Source organism: Sander lucioperca, chromosome 17 (assembly GCF_008315115.2).
Source record: "Sander lucioperca isolate FBNREF2018 chromosome 17, SLUC_FBN_1.2, whole genome shotgun sequence".
NCBI lineage: Eukaryota > Metazoa > Chordata > Actinopteri > Perciformes > Percidae > Sander > Sander lucioperca.
In genome coordinates, this window is record NC_050189.1 from 25,729,144 (window position 1) to 25,750,646 (window position 21,503).

General features: G+C 42.4%; 1 protein-coding gene across 2 annotated transcripts in view; it reads right to left on the bottom strand.

The window, feature by feature from the left end:
* Positions 1 to 21,503, bottom strand: part of pcxb (pyruvate carboxylase b) — a 326,753-nt gene that overhangs the window by 206,204 nt on the left and 99,046 nt on the right. For both annotated transcript variants that reach the window (XM_031285036.2, XM_031285037.2), the window contains exon 11: positions 20,588 to 20,750. In XM_031285036.2, coding sequence (XP_031140896.1) covers positions 20,588 to 20,750 — 163 coding nt within the window. The remainder of the gene's footprint in view (positions 1 to 20,587; positions 20,751 to 21,503) is intronic.

Genomic DNA, 21,503 nt, shown 5'->3' on the forward strand with positions numbered 1-21,503 from the left:
TCTTTCTGGCTGTTTAAAGTCGGTTTTCAGAGTTACACTTTGTCCCTCGTTCACCTTTTCCAGCCCCTTGCTGCATTGCTTCTTGAAGCGTCACAAACTCATCTCCCCCCCGCGCTTGCTTGTTTTTATATATTTTTTATGGTTTATCCCTCGCTCTCCGTCTCTTTTCTGTTTGTTTTCTCTCCTGCGGGTGTTGCATCGCAAACACTCCGTATCCCAAGGCGAATTTGAAAAGCCTCTTTTTTCAATGCAAGCCAACTGTCACACACAAATGTGCACGCACACCTCTAGCTATGTGACCAAACCTTTACAGCGAGCTGCACATCAGCAAAGAAGAATTCACTCGGAAATGCCCACTTGCAGGGAAACACACACACACACACACACACACACACACACACACACACCTGACAAGCCTGATATGTCAATATCAAAAACTTGGTTTAAATTCTTATTGCCAATAGGTCTGCAGCGCTTGTGTTACTGGCCCACACACACACTTAGATAAACACTTCACACACCCCACGGTGTTTCTCTCTCCCCATCACTCCTCTCAATATCTCCATCTTTTGATGGCCCTCTTCTCTTTTCCACCTCTCTGTTTCTCCCCATCCCTCTCTCTCCCACACTCGCACTGTGACTCATCGCCCTCTCTCATCCTCTCTCTCTCCCTCTATGTCTGTCTGTCCATTCCTTTCTTCTCTGCTTTCACTCTTCAGAGGGCTCTTCATTTCGCTGGAACGATGGATGAGAGGCTGTGGCCATCTGCAAGAGCTGATAAAACCACCCTCACACACTCAAGCACACACACACACACACACACACACACACACACACACACACAGAGAAACAAGGAGACAAATGCACACTGAGATGCAGATGCATCACTAAACCTGTAAACGTGCACACGGTTCAAGAACACACCACAACACAGGCACACTTCAGTAAACACACACGGGGGTAAAAAAAAAAGAAAAAACAGACACAAAAAGACACACACACACCCCCACTACAGCCAGACTGTGGTTATGTAGGACACTTGCGCTGAAACCTCTTAGACATATTCTGCATGTCAAGAGGGAAAGAAATAAAAGAAAAAAGGAGGGAGAAGTGAGATGAAAGGTGAAAAAAAAAAAAGGTGTAAAATTAACTAGATGAGAGCTGGAATAAAGATGAGCAGGGAAAGAGTTGAGCAAACGTGGGGATCAGGAGCGAGAGTAAAAGAAAATATGCAAGAAATGGAAGGCGCCGAAGAAGAGCGGGTGATGAAGATACAGAGGAGGAGGAGCAGGAGAGGCGGGATGAAAACGAGGGATGGACACGAAGAGCCTGGAGGACAGATTATGCAAAAAGAGAGATTAGAAGGAGAGATGAGGTGAAGGGAAAGTTAAGGGGTTGGTCAGCATGTTGAGATGGTGAAAAACTTCCCAAACTGAGCCACGTATACCCGAGTAGAAAACAGTTCCACAGTGGCAGATTTGCATACATACAGTAGATGAACTAACTGCTTTGGTGTCTGTGGGACCAAACACTGAACAATGCTCATTAGCAGTACACACACTGCATCTATAAACACACATCTATCCATTAATAATATATTCTCCATAATTAGGGTAACAGAACTATTGAGAATGGCATGTGTTTGTGTCAATCTGACCCACATTTCTGTCCAACTGGCCCAACATTCATTCATATTTAGATTCACGGATAAACTCGTCCAACACGCTCAATTAAATAACTGCAATTCTTCTTTTAAGTCATCAAATACCACCGACAGACAGACTCAATCTCTGCATTATAATACGGCTGCTCGTTTCAACGTTTGAGAAACAAAAGGCATGCTGTGGCTCCTGTCACGCTACTGCAGTGCCGCTGGAGGACCCAGGGGATGTTTTACAAAGGTTACCACTAGTAATGTAAATGATTAACCTGTCAACTGTTAACCGAGAAGAATGTTTACAGTTTATTGCTATCAGTTAAACAGTTAAAATCTATATTATTAAAACACTGTAAAATAAACCTTTCCATACGTAGATGTAAACATAAACATTCTAAATGGCCTCAAGTTGATTTCCTGTTGCAGTGTATGTGAATTAGAGTTTAGATTCTCTGCCCAAGCCCGGGCCGATATTTCCCGACACTATCCTCGGGCCGGGCCGGGCCGGGCCCTTGATCAAGCATTTGTGGTTGTTTTTTTTAATCATTACTTTATTGGCCTAAGTGGGTGGGGAGAAAGCTATGCCATAAATCAGAAATATTATATATATTTTTAGGCAACAAATGTGTACAAAGTTGCACAAGTTAGGCTACAAAGTTACAAAATGCAACACGTGTCATGTGCAGTGTCTCCTCCACTCGCACGCATCACACCGGGCCTGTGTATGTATGTGTTGGCTTTGTCGAGTGCATTAAGTGCGGCACGCTGCTCGCCTACGACAGCAAAAAAAACAAAAAAAACGGGGACTTTGACGATGAACAGCCACATGAAGCACGCTTGCCATGGCAGAAAAGATGATAGTCAGCCTTCAATGTCCTCTTCTGTTACTTCTCCAAGCATACCCCGGAGGGCGAGGCAAGCCCTCACAGAGAAATGCGTTGAGTTTTTTTTTACGTTTCTTCATTCGGATCCATTTGCGATCCATTCCATTCTGAATAAACAAACGACGCAGTTGACATGCTTCGTCCTTGTTGCATTATTTATTAAGATAATTCTAAAACAGATTTCTGTAGTTCAAACAACTCAGAATTGTAGTTGAGAACGTCAGTTATAACGGCCCACGTATTAAAAAATTGTCGGGTTTAAAATCGGCCTCGGGCTCATAATTAAAGTTAATGTGTCAGGCCGGGCTCGGACACAACGTGCACAGGCTCGGGTAGGGTCGGGCTTGATTTTTTATAACTTATAGACAAGACCCACCCTTCAATAGCATTCACACGCTACTATTGGCCAGGCGTCCATGCTTACACAAGGTAACGTAACCCGATTTGTACAGGTCCTATCCCCTGACCAATCGGCCATCCTAACCTTAACCACTCGAGGTCAATGCCTAACCACAACCAATCGGCCAGCTTCGTAGGGCGGGAATTGCCTAGAAGTTAACTGGGATGCATAATAACGTGTGAATGACATCAACTGACAGGAAGTTAACAAGGGGCCAGGCTGTTGCTTAGCAATGGAATTCCATTGAAAGGGTTTCCATTTTCTAACTGCTAGTTAATCCAGTTCAGACCGAAGATTCGCGACGAGACATGTTGAAACTTCCAACTACTTGCAACGCACCGGTCTGCAGTGTGTATCAGCTCCATAGCAACAACTCTTTGTACTTCCGTTCCAAATTCCGACTTCAAGCCTTTTTGTAGCTGAATATGCCATTTGTTGCGTCTAAATATGAATGTGGATAACGTTGAGCCTCCTTCTAAAACTGCCATTTTGACCAGTTAGCAGTTTGTAACAGAAACAAAATGGATTATGGATAATTATATTTCTATAGTTTGTAGCTGACTTTACAAGATGACTTTGCCATTGGCTGTTGAAACAAGTGACGTCCCTTTCGTTCTACAACCAGCCACTGGCGAATCGACCAGCTGAGTCGCAGCAACACTATCAGCTGGTTTGAGTCGAGCTGAGACGGGCCGGTTCAGACCACTGCAACATTTCTCTGCAACGTTCTAAAACGGTTTTGCCTCGTTGCGAATCTTTGGACTGAACTGGGCTTAGCTAGCAAGTTCAGTTTTAGGATGCTCTTTTTTTCAGCAAAGTTCGTGGCACTCTGCTGGACGGCGCTCACAGCGGAGAGCTACGTGAAACAGGCCACTATAGCGATGAGAGCTGGCGGGTTAATTTGGCTGTCCAATTCACAGAGTAGGCCAGGCAGACACACAGCTGACAACCTCACAGGTGGATGGGGTGAAGACATACTCTTCAGGACTCGGACGGAAAGTGGCTGCATGTGTCCACGACAATGCACGCGACATCGTGGCTGCACAACCGGCACAAGTCTGCAGCTGTCTGGACGCTGAGAGCGGAAGGTACGTCCATGCGGCGTGGACGGGTGAACTGGGACTCTGTGCCTGCTTTTCGGTAAATGGTTAATGATCGATTCACAAGGGCCGGTATGGGTCAGAAAAAAATATAATAAAATCTTAAATTCCTAGCCACCCGTTTTGAAATTAACATGCAGACAATCACTTGTGCAGTGCACAGAGGAAAAGCGTGCAACTGCTGTCACTAATACCAATTAAAAGTTGTGACTTTGTCTAAGAAAATGAGGTCAGATTCATCTTGTGATTAGGCTTTTCTCTATGCTGCCTTGGCAACTGAGGGTCACAGATTCTAAAATCGACCTCGAGAGAAATGACTTTAAACGAGCCAACTTGGTTGGTTTACTGATACAAAGTACCGCTATACAAGATTTGACAGGCTGTTCTACATTGGGATTTTACAGAAACAGTAGCCTACAGTAGTCTTTAATTTTTTCTGAAATCATTCATAACCGCAGGCACTTGTTTACCAGCTTGATTACTCTTATTTAAATCTGACATATTTACAAGATATTCATGCTCTACATGATTCTGGATGGTATTCACTACTATCTTCACAATGCTCAACTGTGAAAGCATAACCAAACATAAAAGATACATATCAGCAATTAAGTTGAAAACTAGTGTTTGTTGCATCTTATCCAATGCACTAGCAATGCTCATTTGATATGGATAATTACTACAGTACATTTCAAACAACTGTAGGCATCATTTCTCACCTCATGCTTAGTTTCTCTCAGTCGAGTCTTATCTCAACACGCTCATTTTCTCTCTCTCTTTTAAATGCACCATCTTATGCAGGAGAATGATCATCAACACAATGCAGCAAAACATTGTCTGTAAAACTTTAACTCAATCTCATCCAATTCAAACACTACTTTCTATTTTCCAATGTCCTAAAATCTATGAATGGAACGGTCATTCCAGTATGAACGGGTAGTTTTATTGAAGGATGATTTTATTGTATCTAAACAATGGGGCCTCCCATATAAACATTTATGCAGTTAGTCAATCATGATCTCAGGCTTTGTAACTTAGGCAGTCATGGAGGGTTTCAAACTGTCCTCGGTGCTGAGAACTCCGCAATTTTGGGGCCCTGGATTTTTTTTCTTCCAAGACTTACAAAAACACTTTAGGAGAAAAACAGTCATAGAAAATTTGATCACACAATGACAAAACACAATGGACTGAATGCTAAAATAGAAAAAACCAAGGGCAGTTGCTCCCTCCCTCAGCCAGCTGCCTCGTATCACTGAACACTGAATAAAACACACAACGAATGGGACACACACACACACACACACACACACACACACCTGAGAATTGTTCCTAAATTAAGCACAGACATTTTGTGCAGTGTGCACAAAAAAAACACTGAGTTGCAAAGAGGTTAGCCTTTACTAATGTACAAGGGACCTGATTAAAACTGACACACACAGAGTGCAGACATGGGAACCCATTAATTTCAGCATAGAGTACTCTAATGTGAATACATACAGGCAGACACACACACACACACACACGATAAAATTGGTAAACAACCAACTGAGAGACTGGGGAAAAGAAAATAATTACAGAATAAAAGACAGTGAGTGTGTCTGTGAGACACCTTGGAAAATACAAATATGTACCCTGAAGATATGAGGACAGAGCAGACAGATAGAGAGACCAGAGAGAGATAGAGAGACCAGAGAGAGAGAGAGAGAGAGAGAGAGAGAGAGAGAGAGAGAGAGAGAGAGAGAGAGGGATGGGAAAAAAGGAAGGAGGCAAAAAAATGGAGGAAATGGCATTCAGGTACAAAAAGGAGAGAGAGACAGAGAGAGAGAGAATGACAAATAGGCCAGTGTTAGCAAAAGAAACAGGGAGGTATATTGTGAAAAAAGGAAACAGGGGACCAGGTGTATATAAAGAGGAGGAAGAGAGAAGAAAAGGGAGGAATCTGATTTAAAAATAAATGAGTTAGGGAGGGGCGAGCTCGATGGAGGAATGCGGGACTTAGAAGCGACAAATAAAGACAAGATTTCCATAGAGAGCCACTGAAAAGGGAGAATGAGAGAGAGAGAGGGGAAGGGTGTAAGAATGGGAGACAATACGAGATGTACAAATAAATGGAAAGGGGAGGGGGGCTGAGAAAGAAAAATGACAGAACAAGAGTGTAAAAATTAGATGAAAGAGGACAGAAAGCAGAAAGTGAAGGGAGACCTGAAAAAACAAATCGGCAACGAGAGAGAGAGAGAGAGAGAGAGAGAGAGAGAGAGAGAGAGAGAGAGAGAGAGAGAGAGGCGAGGACAAAAGGAGCAGAAAGAACAAGAGACGTAGAATTCGAGAGGAGAGAGAAAGGGGCAGCAAATAGAAAGCAGACACCAATGTGAAAACAGGGTGAAAGACGACACGGTAAGAAATATGAAAAATATGCAAAAACAAATCAACTAAGAGCGCAGGGAGAGACGGATCGAGACAAAGCTACACGGGGGAGAGAGATGAGAAATGACGGAGAGAGCGAGAGAGTGAATAATAACTAGAAAGAAAACTAACGCAGAGGGAAATATGAAATGGAACTGGAAGAGGGGATGGAGACAGCGACAGAACAGACAGAAAGTGAAAACAGAGAAGGAATGACGAATGAGAAGAGTTAGGAGGAAGGGAGGAGAGAGCGGATCGGATGGAAAAACAACAAACAATGGGAAAATGAGACTGGGAGGAGGCTCATCGACAGCGGGGACATTAAATTATAGACACACAAACCCACCTGTATGCATGCAGACACACTACAGAGCATACATGTACTGTACACCTGCATATAAAGTCTAGCCCACATACATACAAATTGATAGTGACAGGACATGAGGAAAAAGGGTGAGAGGGATAATGGGGGGGAAAAAAAGATATAGTGGGGCAGAGGGAGGTACAGTATAGACGAGAACGTCACCCATTAGTGTACATGGTGTTATCCTGAGAGATAAAATATGGTCAAATATGTAGTTGGTGTTCCTGGGGAGATGTATACGAAATACAACGTGTCACTGCTCTCTTTATGGCTGACAACACGGCATGTTGTGGCCCTTTGTGAATTTATTGCCACGCAGAAAGTGATAGTGTACGCAGGTAAAGAGCTGCCACTGCCAGAAACTGTAGTGTGACCAGATATGGATTAATCAGGAGTCAGGGGTCAACAGACTCAGTACAGGAAAGGTAAACTGGAGTGAAAAATGTGTCTTTAAATTTAGATATTTAGAACCCATTAGGCTGTAGACGCGTGTTCTTTTTTAAGAATGGGCTGTCTGTGAAAAATGGAAGTGGACATATGAAAATGGAAAGAAAAAAAACTGCAGGAAAGACCCTCAGGCTGCTTATAAGCAGTGAGGAAATGACAATATATGTAGCTACCTATATTTATAGTTTCCAACTTAAAAAATCTCTTTATGCACAATTAAAGGGAAAGTCCTGGTGGACATGAACAAAAAAGTAAAGTATGCTATTGAACCGTGTTTGTTTTTCTAGCATGGCCTTAATAAAACTTCAATGATCAATTGTACTTTGACGTTTTTCACTAAGGCGAGGACGGCTGTATCACACATAGATATGTTCATAGTGTCTGTAGTAACTCCATAGCTCAATATCCAGCTGCATGTCAGTGTCATCATCAATGTAAAGATGTAGACTGTCCCAATGTGCTCCTGTTTTTTTTTTTTTACTTTTATTATTTGTCCCTATAATTTTTCTAACTGTTCCATAATGTCACTGGTTAATAAGCTGCTGATGAAGCGGATGAAGTGTACATTTGAAGTTACATCTCAGCTCTATATTGTAACTAACGTGCCTTTATGCCTTTACAATTTTCTACTACAGTTTTTTACAATCACTTTGCTACTAATTTCAAAACCTTGATGTCATTTTTCAAAACTCTAGACACAAAACTCAAAACGATCATCACTTGTATCACAGGCTGTCCAATGTTCAAAACACTGCATTGTGCATTCATATCTTTAAAGAAATCTTGCACTTGCACAATCATTGGTTCAAAAAACTAATTTATTGTGAAATACCATTGAAACATTACTTTAGATCACCCACACACAAGCTACCCATAGTTTCACTGTGTCATTGTTCGTACAATCATTAAATATTATAGTACAAAATGGGTGATACATGTTTCATTATGGTACTACATATAAATACATCCCTGTAAAAGTACTGCAGTAGTAGAGAGAATACTACAGACCAATGTGGTACGAGTGTATGTATGTATATTATATATATATATATATATATATAAATAATATTGCTTTTCAATTATATACATATATAATTGAAAAGCAATATAAGCAATTGAAAAAAGTATTAGAGTTTTAGTGTGCATTTTGATCGGTTGATTGGTTGTGAGTTTTGTGTCTAGAGTTTTGAAAAATGACGTCAAGGTTCTGAAATTAGTGCCAAAGTGATTGTAAAAAACTGTAAGTTATAGCACCCAGAGCTAGGTTTGAACGTATCCATAGCAGGTGCAACAGTCTGCAGATATGGGCTGAATCCCATCCCCCTTATTTGATAGCTCCTCAACTCCTCGGTCCTTGGATGAACCGGATATTGTTCTGTCCCTCCTTGGTGAAGGCCGCCTCAAAGCTCTTATTTCGTCCCCAAGGACCGAGAATCGAGGAGGGATCATCGAGAAGTTATAGGCAAGGATACACGAGAGCAGCCTTCCCAGAAGCCATACAGCTGAAGGAGTTGCTAACTCCGCCCACACAGCTGACGTATTCATGTGACGCTTCAGAGGAAAGGACGTCTCATCCCTCTAAAACACATTTGCTCGTTGCCTCTCTCCTCTGATGATTTCCTCGCGTTTCTCCCGGGCCTCCTTGGTGGGAAGGACTAATGCCAGTTACACACCGGGCCGATAATCGGCCGTTGGACAGTCTGGCGTGGTCAGTGACTCGAGTCTGTTCGGTGTGTTACGTGCCGTCGTCCATTGAAGGAGCTGTCGGCCTTCATTTTTGCCGACCTGACATGCTCAGTCGGAGACAGGGTAGTCGGAACTCACCCGGAAATGGCAAGCGGGATGAGCGTGACCAAGCCTCTCAAAATCTGACGAAAATCTTTTAAACTGACCTTTGTCGATCTGAAATGAAGACAGATTCAACAACTGCATGGCCTATTTCTCGCTTAAAATGTTTTCAGAAACACGTTTCGGTGAACTATTTTAGTACAATATGAGATCGTATTCTGAATGAGTCACCAGTAATGACCGGTTGAAAAATCAAAAATCCGGAAGCAGCAGCCAGACCCATGTGACGGGTTCGTCCAATCAGCTGCCAGTTTTCATTTTTTGGGCGACAATACAGATTAGTGCCGCCGGCTGTTGTGGAGACGTATTACGTCTCGTCGCTTTGGTGTGTTCCGAGGCACTTTTTTGACCAACTCAGGGAAACTGATCAGTCGGCTGTCTGGTTGGTGTGTAACTGCCTTGAGACGCGAGGAAGGGAGGCAGGTGGAGGCTTCGAGGAGGCAATTTAAGTGCTATGGGACGTACCCATGGACTTTACTAATGCTATTCTGAACACACAGGTCATATTTTATTTCATACTTTGTTTTCCAACTTATCGGTCCTCTTAATAATGTTCAAGTGTTGGAGTTTCTGCTTGACAAAAGGTCAAGAAACTCATGTGCTTTATTTTTAATTTTTTTGCTATATTCCTCCATTGGATGTATACACTTACTATTCCTGTTGCAACAGACCAATTTCTCTACAGGAATTATTTAACTTCTCTCAATTATTCGGGTAATTATTGCTACTCTCATAACTGGAAGGATATCTATATCAGAGATCTATATCATTGTAAGTGAATAAAGACTGAGTAACAGAAATGATCCCAAAAAAATCTATCACATTGATTGCCTGTAATGGTTTTAGCATTTCCCTTTACGACACGTGGAACCAGGAGCAGTTCATCTGAAAATTGAAAGTGTGACAGGGCCTTTCGGAGTGCGCTCATGCATGTTTCACCCCAATTTTCAATAAGCTTTTGTCTATGAATGACAGCAGATTTTAGTGTTCAGCACGTTCGATTCTCCTGGATGAGCTGCAGGAACAGGACGAAAAACTAGTTCCGCTGTATTGACCCACATGTGCAAAGCTATTTAAAAAAAAAAAAAAACATCAAACATTCCTCAGCACTTTCAATTGTCAAATATCTGTGATTAAAATATTTCTGACTATATTATTAGTAATGGTTTCTGTGCAGGTCGTATATTATTAGTAATGATTTTAGTCAGGCTATTCTGATAAATGAAATTACAAATGATAGGACACAGGAGAGAGAGAGAGAGAGAGAGAGAGAGAATGGATGAGAGGCATCAGAGAGGCAGAGTAGGGGAAAAGAAAGTGAGACAGCAATTGGACAATACTACCAAATGCATGAGCAGAGACCTGAGTGGTAGGTGCACTAATGGAGGAAAGGGAGAAATAGAAATGTCACTCCGTAAAATACTGAGCTAATCTGGGCCCATAATTACCATGGCAATGAGTGTCAGAGGGGAGCGGGACACACTGATCTGACCAGAGATTATGTGAAAAAGACACCAGGATGGTTATACACACAGTCCTGAAAAAGGACGCATATAGTGACAGGTTCAGATTCTCTGTCACACATCAGCCTAATGCGTGCGCGCGTACATGCACACACTCTGCAGGAGGAAATCAGCTCACGTGGATGGTGCTCCAGTCTCCACGCATGACCCCTCATGGTCAAAGGTGGTTTCTTTGGAAATGACATCCTGTACGGCTCTGTGTGTGTCTGTAGCTGCAGTGCTGGTGGTTTGCCCTCCTGCATGTGCGTGTGTGTGTGTGTGTGTGTGTGTTTCTGGTGTTCAAACACCCAGTCAGGGGTCCTAGGTGTTACTAGAGTTAACAAGGCGGTATGTGAACAGTGTGCGTGTCCCTGGGGCTCTCTAGATTTTGTCTATTTGTCACCTGTCACAGATTTTCGCACGCTTTCACACCTGTAGTTAGAAAGAAAGGGAAAGAAAGAAAAAAAGAAACGGTGGCCATGCATCACCATCACTTCCACCACATCAAAAAATCCTAGATAAAATATGCGGGAGTAATTCATTTAGAGGTTTTGATTTGTATTCTTTTTGTGACACAGAAATTCAAATTTAACGGGCACAATACATAGGCGACTTCTTTGTTTACGGCAATGAAGAAAATCAAAGATAATGGCGACAAATCATGACACTGTCAAACTGGGGCGGACCGACGTCGGCTGTGGGATGTTTATGGTGAGCACACGGAGGAGTTTACGATGATGTGGGACGCAAGACTAACACACTTCCTCTAATTAGCACTCAACCTATTTTGAAACTGGAAATTGTTCTTTGGAGGATGGGGCACATAGTCACGCACAAAGAAAACAGACAAGCATAACCACACACACACACACACACAAGCATTGTAAGACTCATTATTAATACATTTGAGTGACGAATGCAAATGTGTTCCAATAAAAGAAACAAACAAGAGGAGGCTGCATGTTGGGGTGGGCTGGTAGAAAGAGAGACAGATGTGAGTAATGCTGGTTGACACAATGAGGAGAAGAGACAACTGATTTATAGGACAGTTAAATCCTTTTCTGAGTCCACTGAAAAGCACATGACAGCAGGAAGGAAGGACAGAGAGAAGGCAAAGTGGGGAAGAGGAAAAGGAAGAAGTGAAATGAGGTGCTTACTATCAGGAGGAGGTGGATAATAGGAACACGGAGGAGAGACGAACAGCGGGATTTGGTCTTATTACTAGTTGTCTTTTTGTGGAGACAGAAGGTGGGACGGAGGGGAGAGAAACAAGGCGAAAGAGAAAAAAATAAGGAAAGGAGATATGGTGGGAATGTTTAAAGAGGCTAAGAGGATGGGAGAAAGGTTAAGAGGACATCAATGGATGGACGAGTGGATGGAGGGAAAGAAAAATTGGATAATAAGGTAATAAAAAAATGAGAAATTAGGAAAGAGGTTTGGTAGGATGGATAGGAAGAAAGAGGACAGAAGATGGGTGAAATGATCAGCCATGATGGAGTGATTCGCTACAGATAAATGGAGATATCTGTGAAAAGCGATTGATGGATGGATCCGAAAGACAAGTGTGATCGCTGCTCCCTTGTTGATGCAAACAGATACCAGACAGAGACAAATAAACACGCAAGCCCTCTTCATTCACCCTTTCACTTCTGTTCAGTATGAAGAAACGTCAAATCCCCCCCCCAGCAACATGGTTTTGGGCTTTTGGTAAATTGTCATCATCATCCACTTATCCACTAATGGGAATAAAGGCTTTTTCACTCGTGCTTCATGGAATCAGTTTCACATCTCAACCAAGCTAAACTGATCACAGAGCTTAAGTGGCAAAAGGTTGGTGGATACACTGAATGTGAGTGCCTGCTAAGGAGAAATAGATTAAAATACTAAATGTCAAGGTGCAAGCTTTAATACTCTCCACCTCTCCTTCCCTCCCTGCTTGCTTGTTCCCAAAGTACGCAGTCCATGCCTCCCTGTCATTCTATCAACAGGACTGTCCTCGCGCTATGACATCCATCACTCTTCATCCTCGTCTCCCCCTCCACTCCCCCCATCTCTCGCTTCACACCTTATTTCCTCTGTGTACCCCTTCTCTTTCCGACTTATTCTCACCTAAACATGTATGTTGCCCCACATGTGAAAGCAATAAGTATAGGCTTTTTCATTCGCAGCGGTTGCTTTCTCCAGTGTTGTCCCAGACGGTGGTTTGCTCCCAGAGTAGCAGCAAAGCTTTCACACACAGAGCTGCCAAAATAAAAGCTACTCTCCCTTCATACTTCTCAGGATTGCATGAAGCTAGATTCATATTTATACAGCATGATCATGGATCATTTATTCTAATTTGTATGCATTTTTAATTTAACATTTAATGTTTCAAATGTAATTCCAAAGTCTAAAGAAATCCTAAAAATATATAATTGTTTTTGTTGCTGTGCTTTTGTGGTTGTTCTTGGGGCCAGTTTTTATTGTACAGTTTGATACAATCCAGCATATCCATTATTCTTTGGCAGACAGATCTGTCAGCCACAAGGGGCACTAGCTCATTGGGCGTTCCCACCGGAGATGGGCGTGCAACGGGTGCGTTCAGGTACTGGTGAGAAGATGAAAGGCAGGAAAAGGGGATGAGTAATAATTCAATTACCAGCCTATAAGATGGCAAACACTGCACAGTGATTTATAAAAATATGGGAAAGGATTTAACAACTCTGTTCTCTGTGTTGGCACCCCCCCGCTGTGCCAGTGTTGTGGCTTCCTTTAAATTAATGAGTGGGGGCTTTTTCTGCCAAAATGCGGTGCTGTTGTCTGGCTGATTGTGGCCTTGTCCATTATTAAGCCTCGATGATAATAAATGAGTTCTGGTATCTATTAATTCAAACGCATGCAAAGCTGTGTACACAGCGTTAAAGTGGAGGTGCGAGCTCTGTGACAGCTGGAGATTTTCTTTCCTGTACGGATTTCTTTTTTTAATATCTTGACTTTTAAGGGAACATGGCAACAAGACATTAATGTGCACAGAATCACAGAAAGTTTGAGAGTTCCACAACAACCAAGCAAACTCCATTGCTGATGAAGACCATGCAATACTGTCAAAAGCCTTAAAACAAAGATTGCAGTAGGTGGACATTAAACTAGGATTCAGTAACTGGACGGTACTCAAACCAAGCAGCTTTAAGCACCTAAATGTTAGATTAACAGAGAGTGGGATCTGACTGAAAAACACTTAGTTGTCCCAGAATAGAAAACCGTCTGCAGTGCAATGAACAACTCCAGACAGTCATAGTGCAGACACAGTGCAACAGCATGGGGCACGGCACCGCAATTGTGGGTCAGACCTTTGAATAAAAGCTGAGTAATGGTTCTTTTTAATGCTGCTCTACTTCTCTCAGTGCACACAATCTAGCCTCCCTTGTTTGTTTCTGTTGCTCTCCGTCTCTCTTCTCGCCTTTATCCTTCACCTGTCTGAGAGCTCCATTAAAAGACGATAAGAGAACAAGGTAGAAAGCTCTCATATCCCTGTTCCCTTTATCTATTCTCTGCCCAGAAGAGAAAATGAAGTCAAAGAGATGCAAGGATGGAGCCATTACTTATTCAACCTGTTGGATCTTTGCTTCCGTTTTGTTCATAAACACCCATCAGTCTACTGTCTCATACATCTGTATTAAAAACATGTTTCTCCTGACTCGTCCTGATTCATTGAGCTCTTCCATTTCTATCCATTTTCTCTTCCTCTCCTATTTTTAACCCTAACACTCCATTGCACTAGCTCTCCTTCTGTTCTGCTGTCGTTCTTGTTTCTCCATGAAGATTGAAAAGCATTTGACACTCTTGACACTCCACTTCAGAGTATGACCCCTGTCCTCTCCTGTTGACACGCAGCAGCTCTTTCACAGAGTTGAACACACTGAGCAAGTGGCAGCATTTTCAACAGCGCTATCAACATTTCTTTTCTGAGCTAAAAGTTTGACGCCACTGCAGCATCCCTTAAACTCTGCTGTTCGCCCATGTGCTTCTGAGATTGGGGAGTCCTGTAGTGGGGTATCCGTATTGAATATGAAAAGGGTACGGAACTCCACTAGTCAAAGTGAATTGCCCAAGTTGACCAAAAGCCGTTAGCGTGACAACTTCCTCACCCTCCTACTGTCCACCTTTCAGTGCATCGCTCAGTGGCTGACCTTGTCACGGACCTTGGGTAATATTTTGATCATATGCAAGCGCGCATGCGGTTATAAAGAGTTAATTTTCTACATTCTGATACATTTTTATGCAGCAATTCATGGTGGGAATACCTTTATTTATGAGAAGTCAAACACAGATGACATTCAAAATATATCAAAAATATAATAGAAAGCAGTTAGGGGGCTAAGCCTGGATCACAATAGTTGACCCCAAAGCAACAAGGACAAAATAAAATAGGCTACTTAGATTTGTCTTAAAGGTCCCATGACATGGTGCTCTTTGGATGTTTTTATATAGACCTTAGTGGTCCCCTAATACTGTATCTGAAGTCTCTTTCCCGAAATTCAGCCTTGGTGCAGAATTACAGCCACTAGAGCCAGTCCCACAATGAGCTTTACTTAGGATGTGCCATTTCTGTGTCTGTAGCTATAGACCCTTTGCACGTGACGTCATGCTCCACTCGCGTGAATTATGAACGCCATGACGGACGGCGGAAGAGCTATGCTGTAGACGGACGGCAAGCTAAACTCGTACGTTTTCGTTCGTGTTTGTGTTCTCACATTCACAATCTGCAGAGTAATCCTCACCAACACAAGCATGCAGAGCAATCATCACCAACACAAGCATGCAGAGTAATCCTCACCAACACAAGCATGTGTATGTATTGCCTTTCTGTTTCAAATGAGTGATAAATAAAATTATCCTCAATCAGCTAGCTGCCGTGCTAACCAGCTGTTCCTGCTAACTATTCACTGACCTAGCTACATATCCAAAAAAGAAAGCCATTCCCTTGATCATTTAACTTAACACACATACAAAAAATATCGGTTAAATTAAAGATGACATGGCAGGGAAACTAGCTTCAAAAAGGCCAAAAAAAACCAAGTTAATTACGGGTCTGTGGAGCTCCTACCCCGGCTAGCTGACGAGCTAGCTGCAGCTAGCTTTGGACTGCTCGCTAGCTGCTGCCCATCGTGTCGTAATATCCACCGGTCAAATCTAAACATAGGCTACACAGCGAATAGAATCACAGATAAGAAGATGGCTAGATGTTACAATTATGTGTGGTTACTACTGATCATATACACTCCGTGATTTACTGCATGGATTAATGTGTGATAGATAATTAATGACTGCACTTCCCAGGGCTGGGATGTGTTCAGGCATCCATTAGCTAGGAAGTTGCATTGGCACACCCAGTGAACAACGGTATGTGGGTAGCCACGACCAACCATGTCCTCTAAAAACATGGGCTACGTGTTATATAAATCTTTACTTAAGTAAAGAATAGATGTTAATACAAAATAAACCCTAGATTGATGTCTTATCTTTGCCATTATGAGGTACCTCCCCCCGCCGTTAGCGTAGCATCACGTACCAGTTACCCAGCCAGCTACAAAGAACTGGTAAGCATCCAGACTTTTAAAAGCTTTGAGATCAGAACCAGTATATGGGGATACCCCGTTTACCACATAGTGGTACAGATCGTGTGGACTGAAGTCGGGCAGACTCGGTGATTTAATGAGGTCCGTGAAAATGGAGGTAGGAAGAATTAAGGGTCGGTATCCAATCCTGCTATCTCCAACTTCTCCAAATACTGCTCTTTGTGAGCACCTACTAGATGCCCTACCTCGACCGATAACGGCACGACAACTTGTTGTTCAATTGAAGAAGCCATAAATACAGTTTTTAGTGTTATGTATTTCAAACTGATTGAAACTATGAAACTTTCCGCTCGTCTACTACTGTTTAGCCTGTGCTTCCGCCGTCCGTCATGGTGTCGTCACGTGGTCATGGTCACGTGTTTGCAAAGGGTCTATTGAGGAGGAGAGAGGGGGGGGCAAGGTGGAGAGTGGGGGTGTGGCCTTGACCAACTGCCACTTTGCTCGTTTGCAAGCCATGATGTCTCTCTCTCATGGGTGGGCCAAATTCTCTGGGTGGGCAAAGCAGAGAAAGGGGAGGTAACCTTGCTCCTTATGACCTCATAAGGAGCGAGATTCCAGATCAGCCCATCTGAGCTTTCATTTTCTCAAAGGCAGAGCAGGATACCCAGGGCTTGGTCATTTCTAGCCACTGGGGGACCATAGGCAGGCTGGGGGAACGCTGTTAATGTTAAAAAACCTCATAAAGTGAAATTTTCTTGCCATGGGACCTTTAAATGTGTGGTGAAGGGAGGATTCTGGCGTTGGTGTAGGCGGAGCATTTGGGCCCGGTCGCTACGCACACACTACGCACTGCACTCAGCGGGCTGATGCAAGATGAGAAAAGTCTCTCTGCATGTTCTGCAGTGTTAGTTTAGTTTGCTGTCACATTACTCAACCCGTATTTGTGAATACAAGTATCTGAAGTGAAAGTGCGGTCACAAAACTATGTTGTTACGTATCATTGCACATTTTTAAGTGGGTATATGGAAATCCTGGAGATTTCTTAGTGGGTATACTGCATATACCTGCGTATCACATAGACAACACCACTGACTGCGTGGCTAAATGGTGTAGGAAGGCGGAGAAAAAGAGGGAGGTGGGGAAGAGAGATGGGGAACAAATAGAAGGATGAGATAAAGGAGAGTGAGATGGGATTGGGTGGAGGGGGGGGGGGGGGGGGAAACAAAGCAGAAAGTCTTTGAAATGTGGAAAGGTCACAGGCTATTCCATGGCAATTTGTTTTTGAAAAGCACTATACAGTGCAAGCAGCTATTTTCACAGTGAGAATGCCACATAATGGGGGATGTTCTCTAAATAGCTTATATCTTTTGGGCCTGAGTCCTCAAATCCGGTGTGAGTCTGAAATGTAAGCTGCTGATTTAGATACAGCTCAAAAAGCCAAATTGTCAGATACATGTTTTATCTGAATGTCATGATTTATCTAGGTTAATGTTAAAATTAAACATTTGGTCTGATCCTTGAGCCACATAAACTGAGTGAATTAAAAACAACCACCCCCCCCCAGGGGACTAATTAATGGACTGAAATCCAATTGGAATAAACCTGTGTGCACAACACCGTTTCAACAACCATTTATTTCCCCTCCTCTCTCGCTCAGAACCAAGAGACAGATGACTTGTTCGAACTTGTTCGATTGAAAAGCCACCGCCGCAAGTTGAATTCAATCACATCCGAGTAGTCAAAAACCACCGTGTTAAGTCTCCAAGCAGCAATGGCAGTATTTTATTCACGACACCCATGACAAGCCATAAGAAGGAGAGAAACGCTAAGAATCTAGAGGGTCTCTAAGAAATTTATAGTTTCCCAATTGCAGTAAATTTGACAATATCATTGATCAGCTTCCCTGGTCTGCTTGTGTCCACTGCTCAGCTGTAGATTGTGGATTTCTGACAGGATACTGAAGGAAACTGAGGGCACATTCTTTATACTACTTGTTTCCTAGCTTCCCTGCACTGCTAAAAGAATTAAATTTCACTAGTAGCAGCATTTTTCCATGATTAGCAGAGTCTAGGCTACAGCCATAACCATTGAGCACCCACGGCTTTTTAAGCACTGTGCTCTGCTAAGGTCAAAGGCACCATTATCTCTAAACGTTAACTTTTGACACACATGGTTTGATTTGTTTTCATTCTGATAAAGTACCGTTTTATTCCTATTAAACCTTGTTGTAACTAGTGTGCCATTTTTATCGATTCAAACTGGCGTTCCTTACCATTTTGTTACTGTATTTGCATTTGTTTACACAGTTAAGGCTGAAAAAAAGCTATAAAAGAGAATCAGCAAACAGAAGCATTAAAGAAATGGAGATGACAGAGGGTGATAGGGAGAAAAAAAGCAAGAAAAGTAGGGGTGGTATAGGATGAAGGGCAAAAAGGACCTGACAGCAAAAGCATCCAGGGATCAGACCTCCTCAGAGAGAGAGATGTGATGAGAAATGGCACATATGGTGTGTAGATATACAGGATGTGTGCCTGTGGATGGATACACATTTGGAAACATTTCTGTTTTCTCATGTGTGTACACTCTCAAAGACGATAACTGGTCCACTCACACAAAGGCACACACTCTCAAAAATAAAATACAGCTAAATGCACACATGGAGATCCAGATGAACACTTATTCAGTCATGCAGAAACACACATGCACACAGGGAAATCATGTCATCCCAATCACAGACCTCATATGGCAATGCACGTTTATGATTGCAGCGCTGAACGCTGAACTATATAGATCATCACGTGACAGACCTACTGTATAATTTGAGTGCTGGTTGATCTCTGCAGCTGTGACTGTAAGCACACATGCTCACACACTTTGATAACATTCTGTTATCTCTCACATTACCATAAAGCTCCATTACCTGATATTTTTTTTACATAAACACTGAATAAAACGACTGTTTATGATGTGAAAGACATCATAGTGCTATGAACCCCGCTGAGAATCAACAATCCACTCTGAGCTCTTTACAGCGTTGAAGTTCATTGCTCTCATTTGCTGGTATGTGCGCCTGATGGACCACCATACAAAACCCAGCTCTCAAAAGCGGATGCAATGTTGCACAGAGCATACATGTTGCCATGTTGCTTTGCAAGCCACGTGTATGTACTCAACTTAAACCGCCTACATTTTTTCAAGGAGAAAGATTTATGTTGCATAATTAATCTTGGAAGGAAAAAGCTTAATGTGCCCAGTTGGGATCTGGCATTTTACCACTCACTGCTGAAACTGGACAGTATCTCAGTCTAGAAGAAGAATGCGCCAAGAATGTGTTCAATACATCATCTCAGTGATATAGACGCTGAGTTTGTCTTCTATGTTTTTTTTTGTTTTTTTTAACTGTAAACCACAAACTGTGTGGTTTAATAAGACTTGCGCAGTAGCGTTTGAACGGGCCGATTGCTTGGTCTCTGTTATTGCTTGACACTTGACCTTTGGTTCTGAGCAATACAGTCGCCATGACATAGTTGCGTCTCCTAGCAATGCTAAAGTAGACACGTCATCTGCTAACAGCTATCTATTTGGGACCAGGCTATTTCCGGTAACAAAAGCGTTCATTCTGAAAGTTGCATCGCTGATGCTTGAAATGTTTGAGTTTGCAACTATGTAACATCTGCAGGCTCTCTGTCTTCATCTGATCTTAAATGTACTGTAGCTAGTGACGGAGAGTGAGCTGTACCCAGCATGACGTCTGGCGGTCTAACAGTGAATAGGGGTCCCCTCTCAATACACTACATAGTGTGTACATAACTACACTACAACTAATATATGTCATGTTGATCTCAAGAGCTCGCACTCAATACTGCACTTCCTTGCTGTAGGTCCACAGCAATACACCTGCCAAGTGTGTTATCGATTGGCTGAACAGTTGTCGAGAAAATCGAAAGACAGACACTCCTTCCATTTTAGTTAGATAAAATCCGAAGTTGATTCTTTAAAAGTTTGCACTTAAACACGTTACTTCAAATTATGTGGGCAATGTTATTTTTGATGTTTTCTTCTTCTTTGTGTTGCATATGTGCTCACTATCAGTTATGCACAGTCACATTCTTGCTCTATTTTTGATGTTTGACATGTAGTAGTGACATTAAATCCCAAGTAGGATGTGTTACATGTTTGGCATGACACGGCAATAAAAACAAACTGTATAAAAGTATCAAGGCTCGATTACTGCGAGTTGTCTTTCTGCCACTCCATCAATAAAAAAGAAATCTAACTACTTTGAAGTAAGCATACATTTTCACCAAATCAACTCAACTTGCTAACTCTCTCCAGACTCTGAAAGTGATGTGTCTACTCTTTGTCCACATGTGGTCATGTGGACGTACAGCAGAGGCCAAAAGTCATTTCAAGATGAACCCTACCTCAATCCTTCCGGTGTCTGGCTGGAAGCCTCTGGACGGGTCTTCGGTCGTCACTCTGCACTGGATTGCACAGCCATTGACCCTGATCTTGTCTTGTCTGAGGCCCAGTTCTGGCAGGCTGCGGCCCTCACACACACGCAGCTGGGCATGCACCAGGTCCACACTGTTAAAAGAAAGAAAGAAAGAAAAAGAGAGAGAGAGAGAGAGAGAGAGAGAGAGAGAGAGAGAGAGAGAGAGAGAGAGAGAGAGGCAATGAGGTGAATAGATTGATTCAATCCCTGAATATGGTGTGAATAGCCCTTAATTCCCCTTGATGTCACTGTGGAGAACATTTTCTGCTTATACCAAGGTTTTAAAGACCAGTAAGGCCATTTAGTCAATATAAACATCTTTAGCTATCCTTGGCCTCAGATCAGAATGGGGAGAGTGTGGATCGGCAGCGGATGTGAGGATTTTCTACCCAGCACTTCTCATTTGATTAAATGAATCTGTGATGTGTGACAAGAAAACAATCCCTCATGGATGCCTCTTAATAGCATAAACAAAGTGGGTAAACAAAAAAGAAACTTTAGATATAATTTGATGTTGTTGAAACAATGTCCCCTGGGGAAGCAAGCAGGATAAGGAAAATAGCTTGTGAAAACAACTAATAAATTAGGAACATAACTTTTGTTTATTAGCGAGAGTCAAAGGCAACTAGACCAGTGTTTTTTTGCTCTTAAAAAGTAACATTTGTGTTTAAGTTACACTGCAAATCTTGGCTTACATGAAAAAAATGACATACAAGGCGTTGCATTGTAAATCCCAGCCTCAGGCAGGTCTGGGACTAACGCATCTGCAAAAACCTGGCTGAAAACTGAGAAGTGTTGTTGGTTGTTTTATTCAACTTTATTAAAGAAAAAAATATAAGCAATAC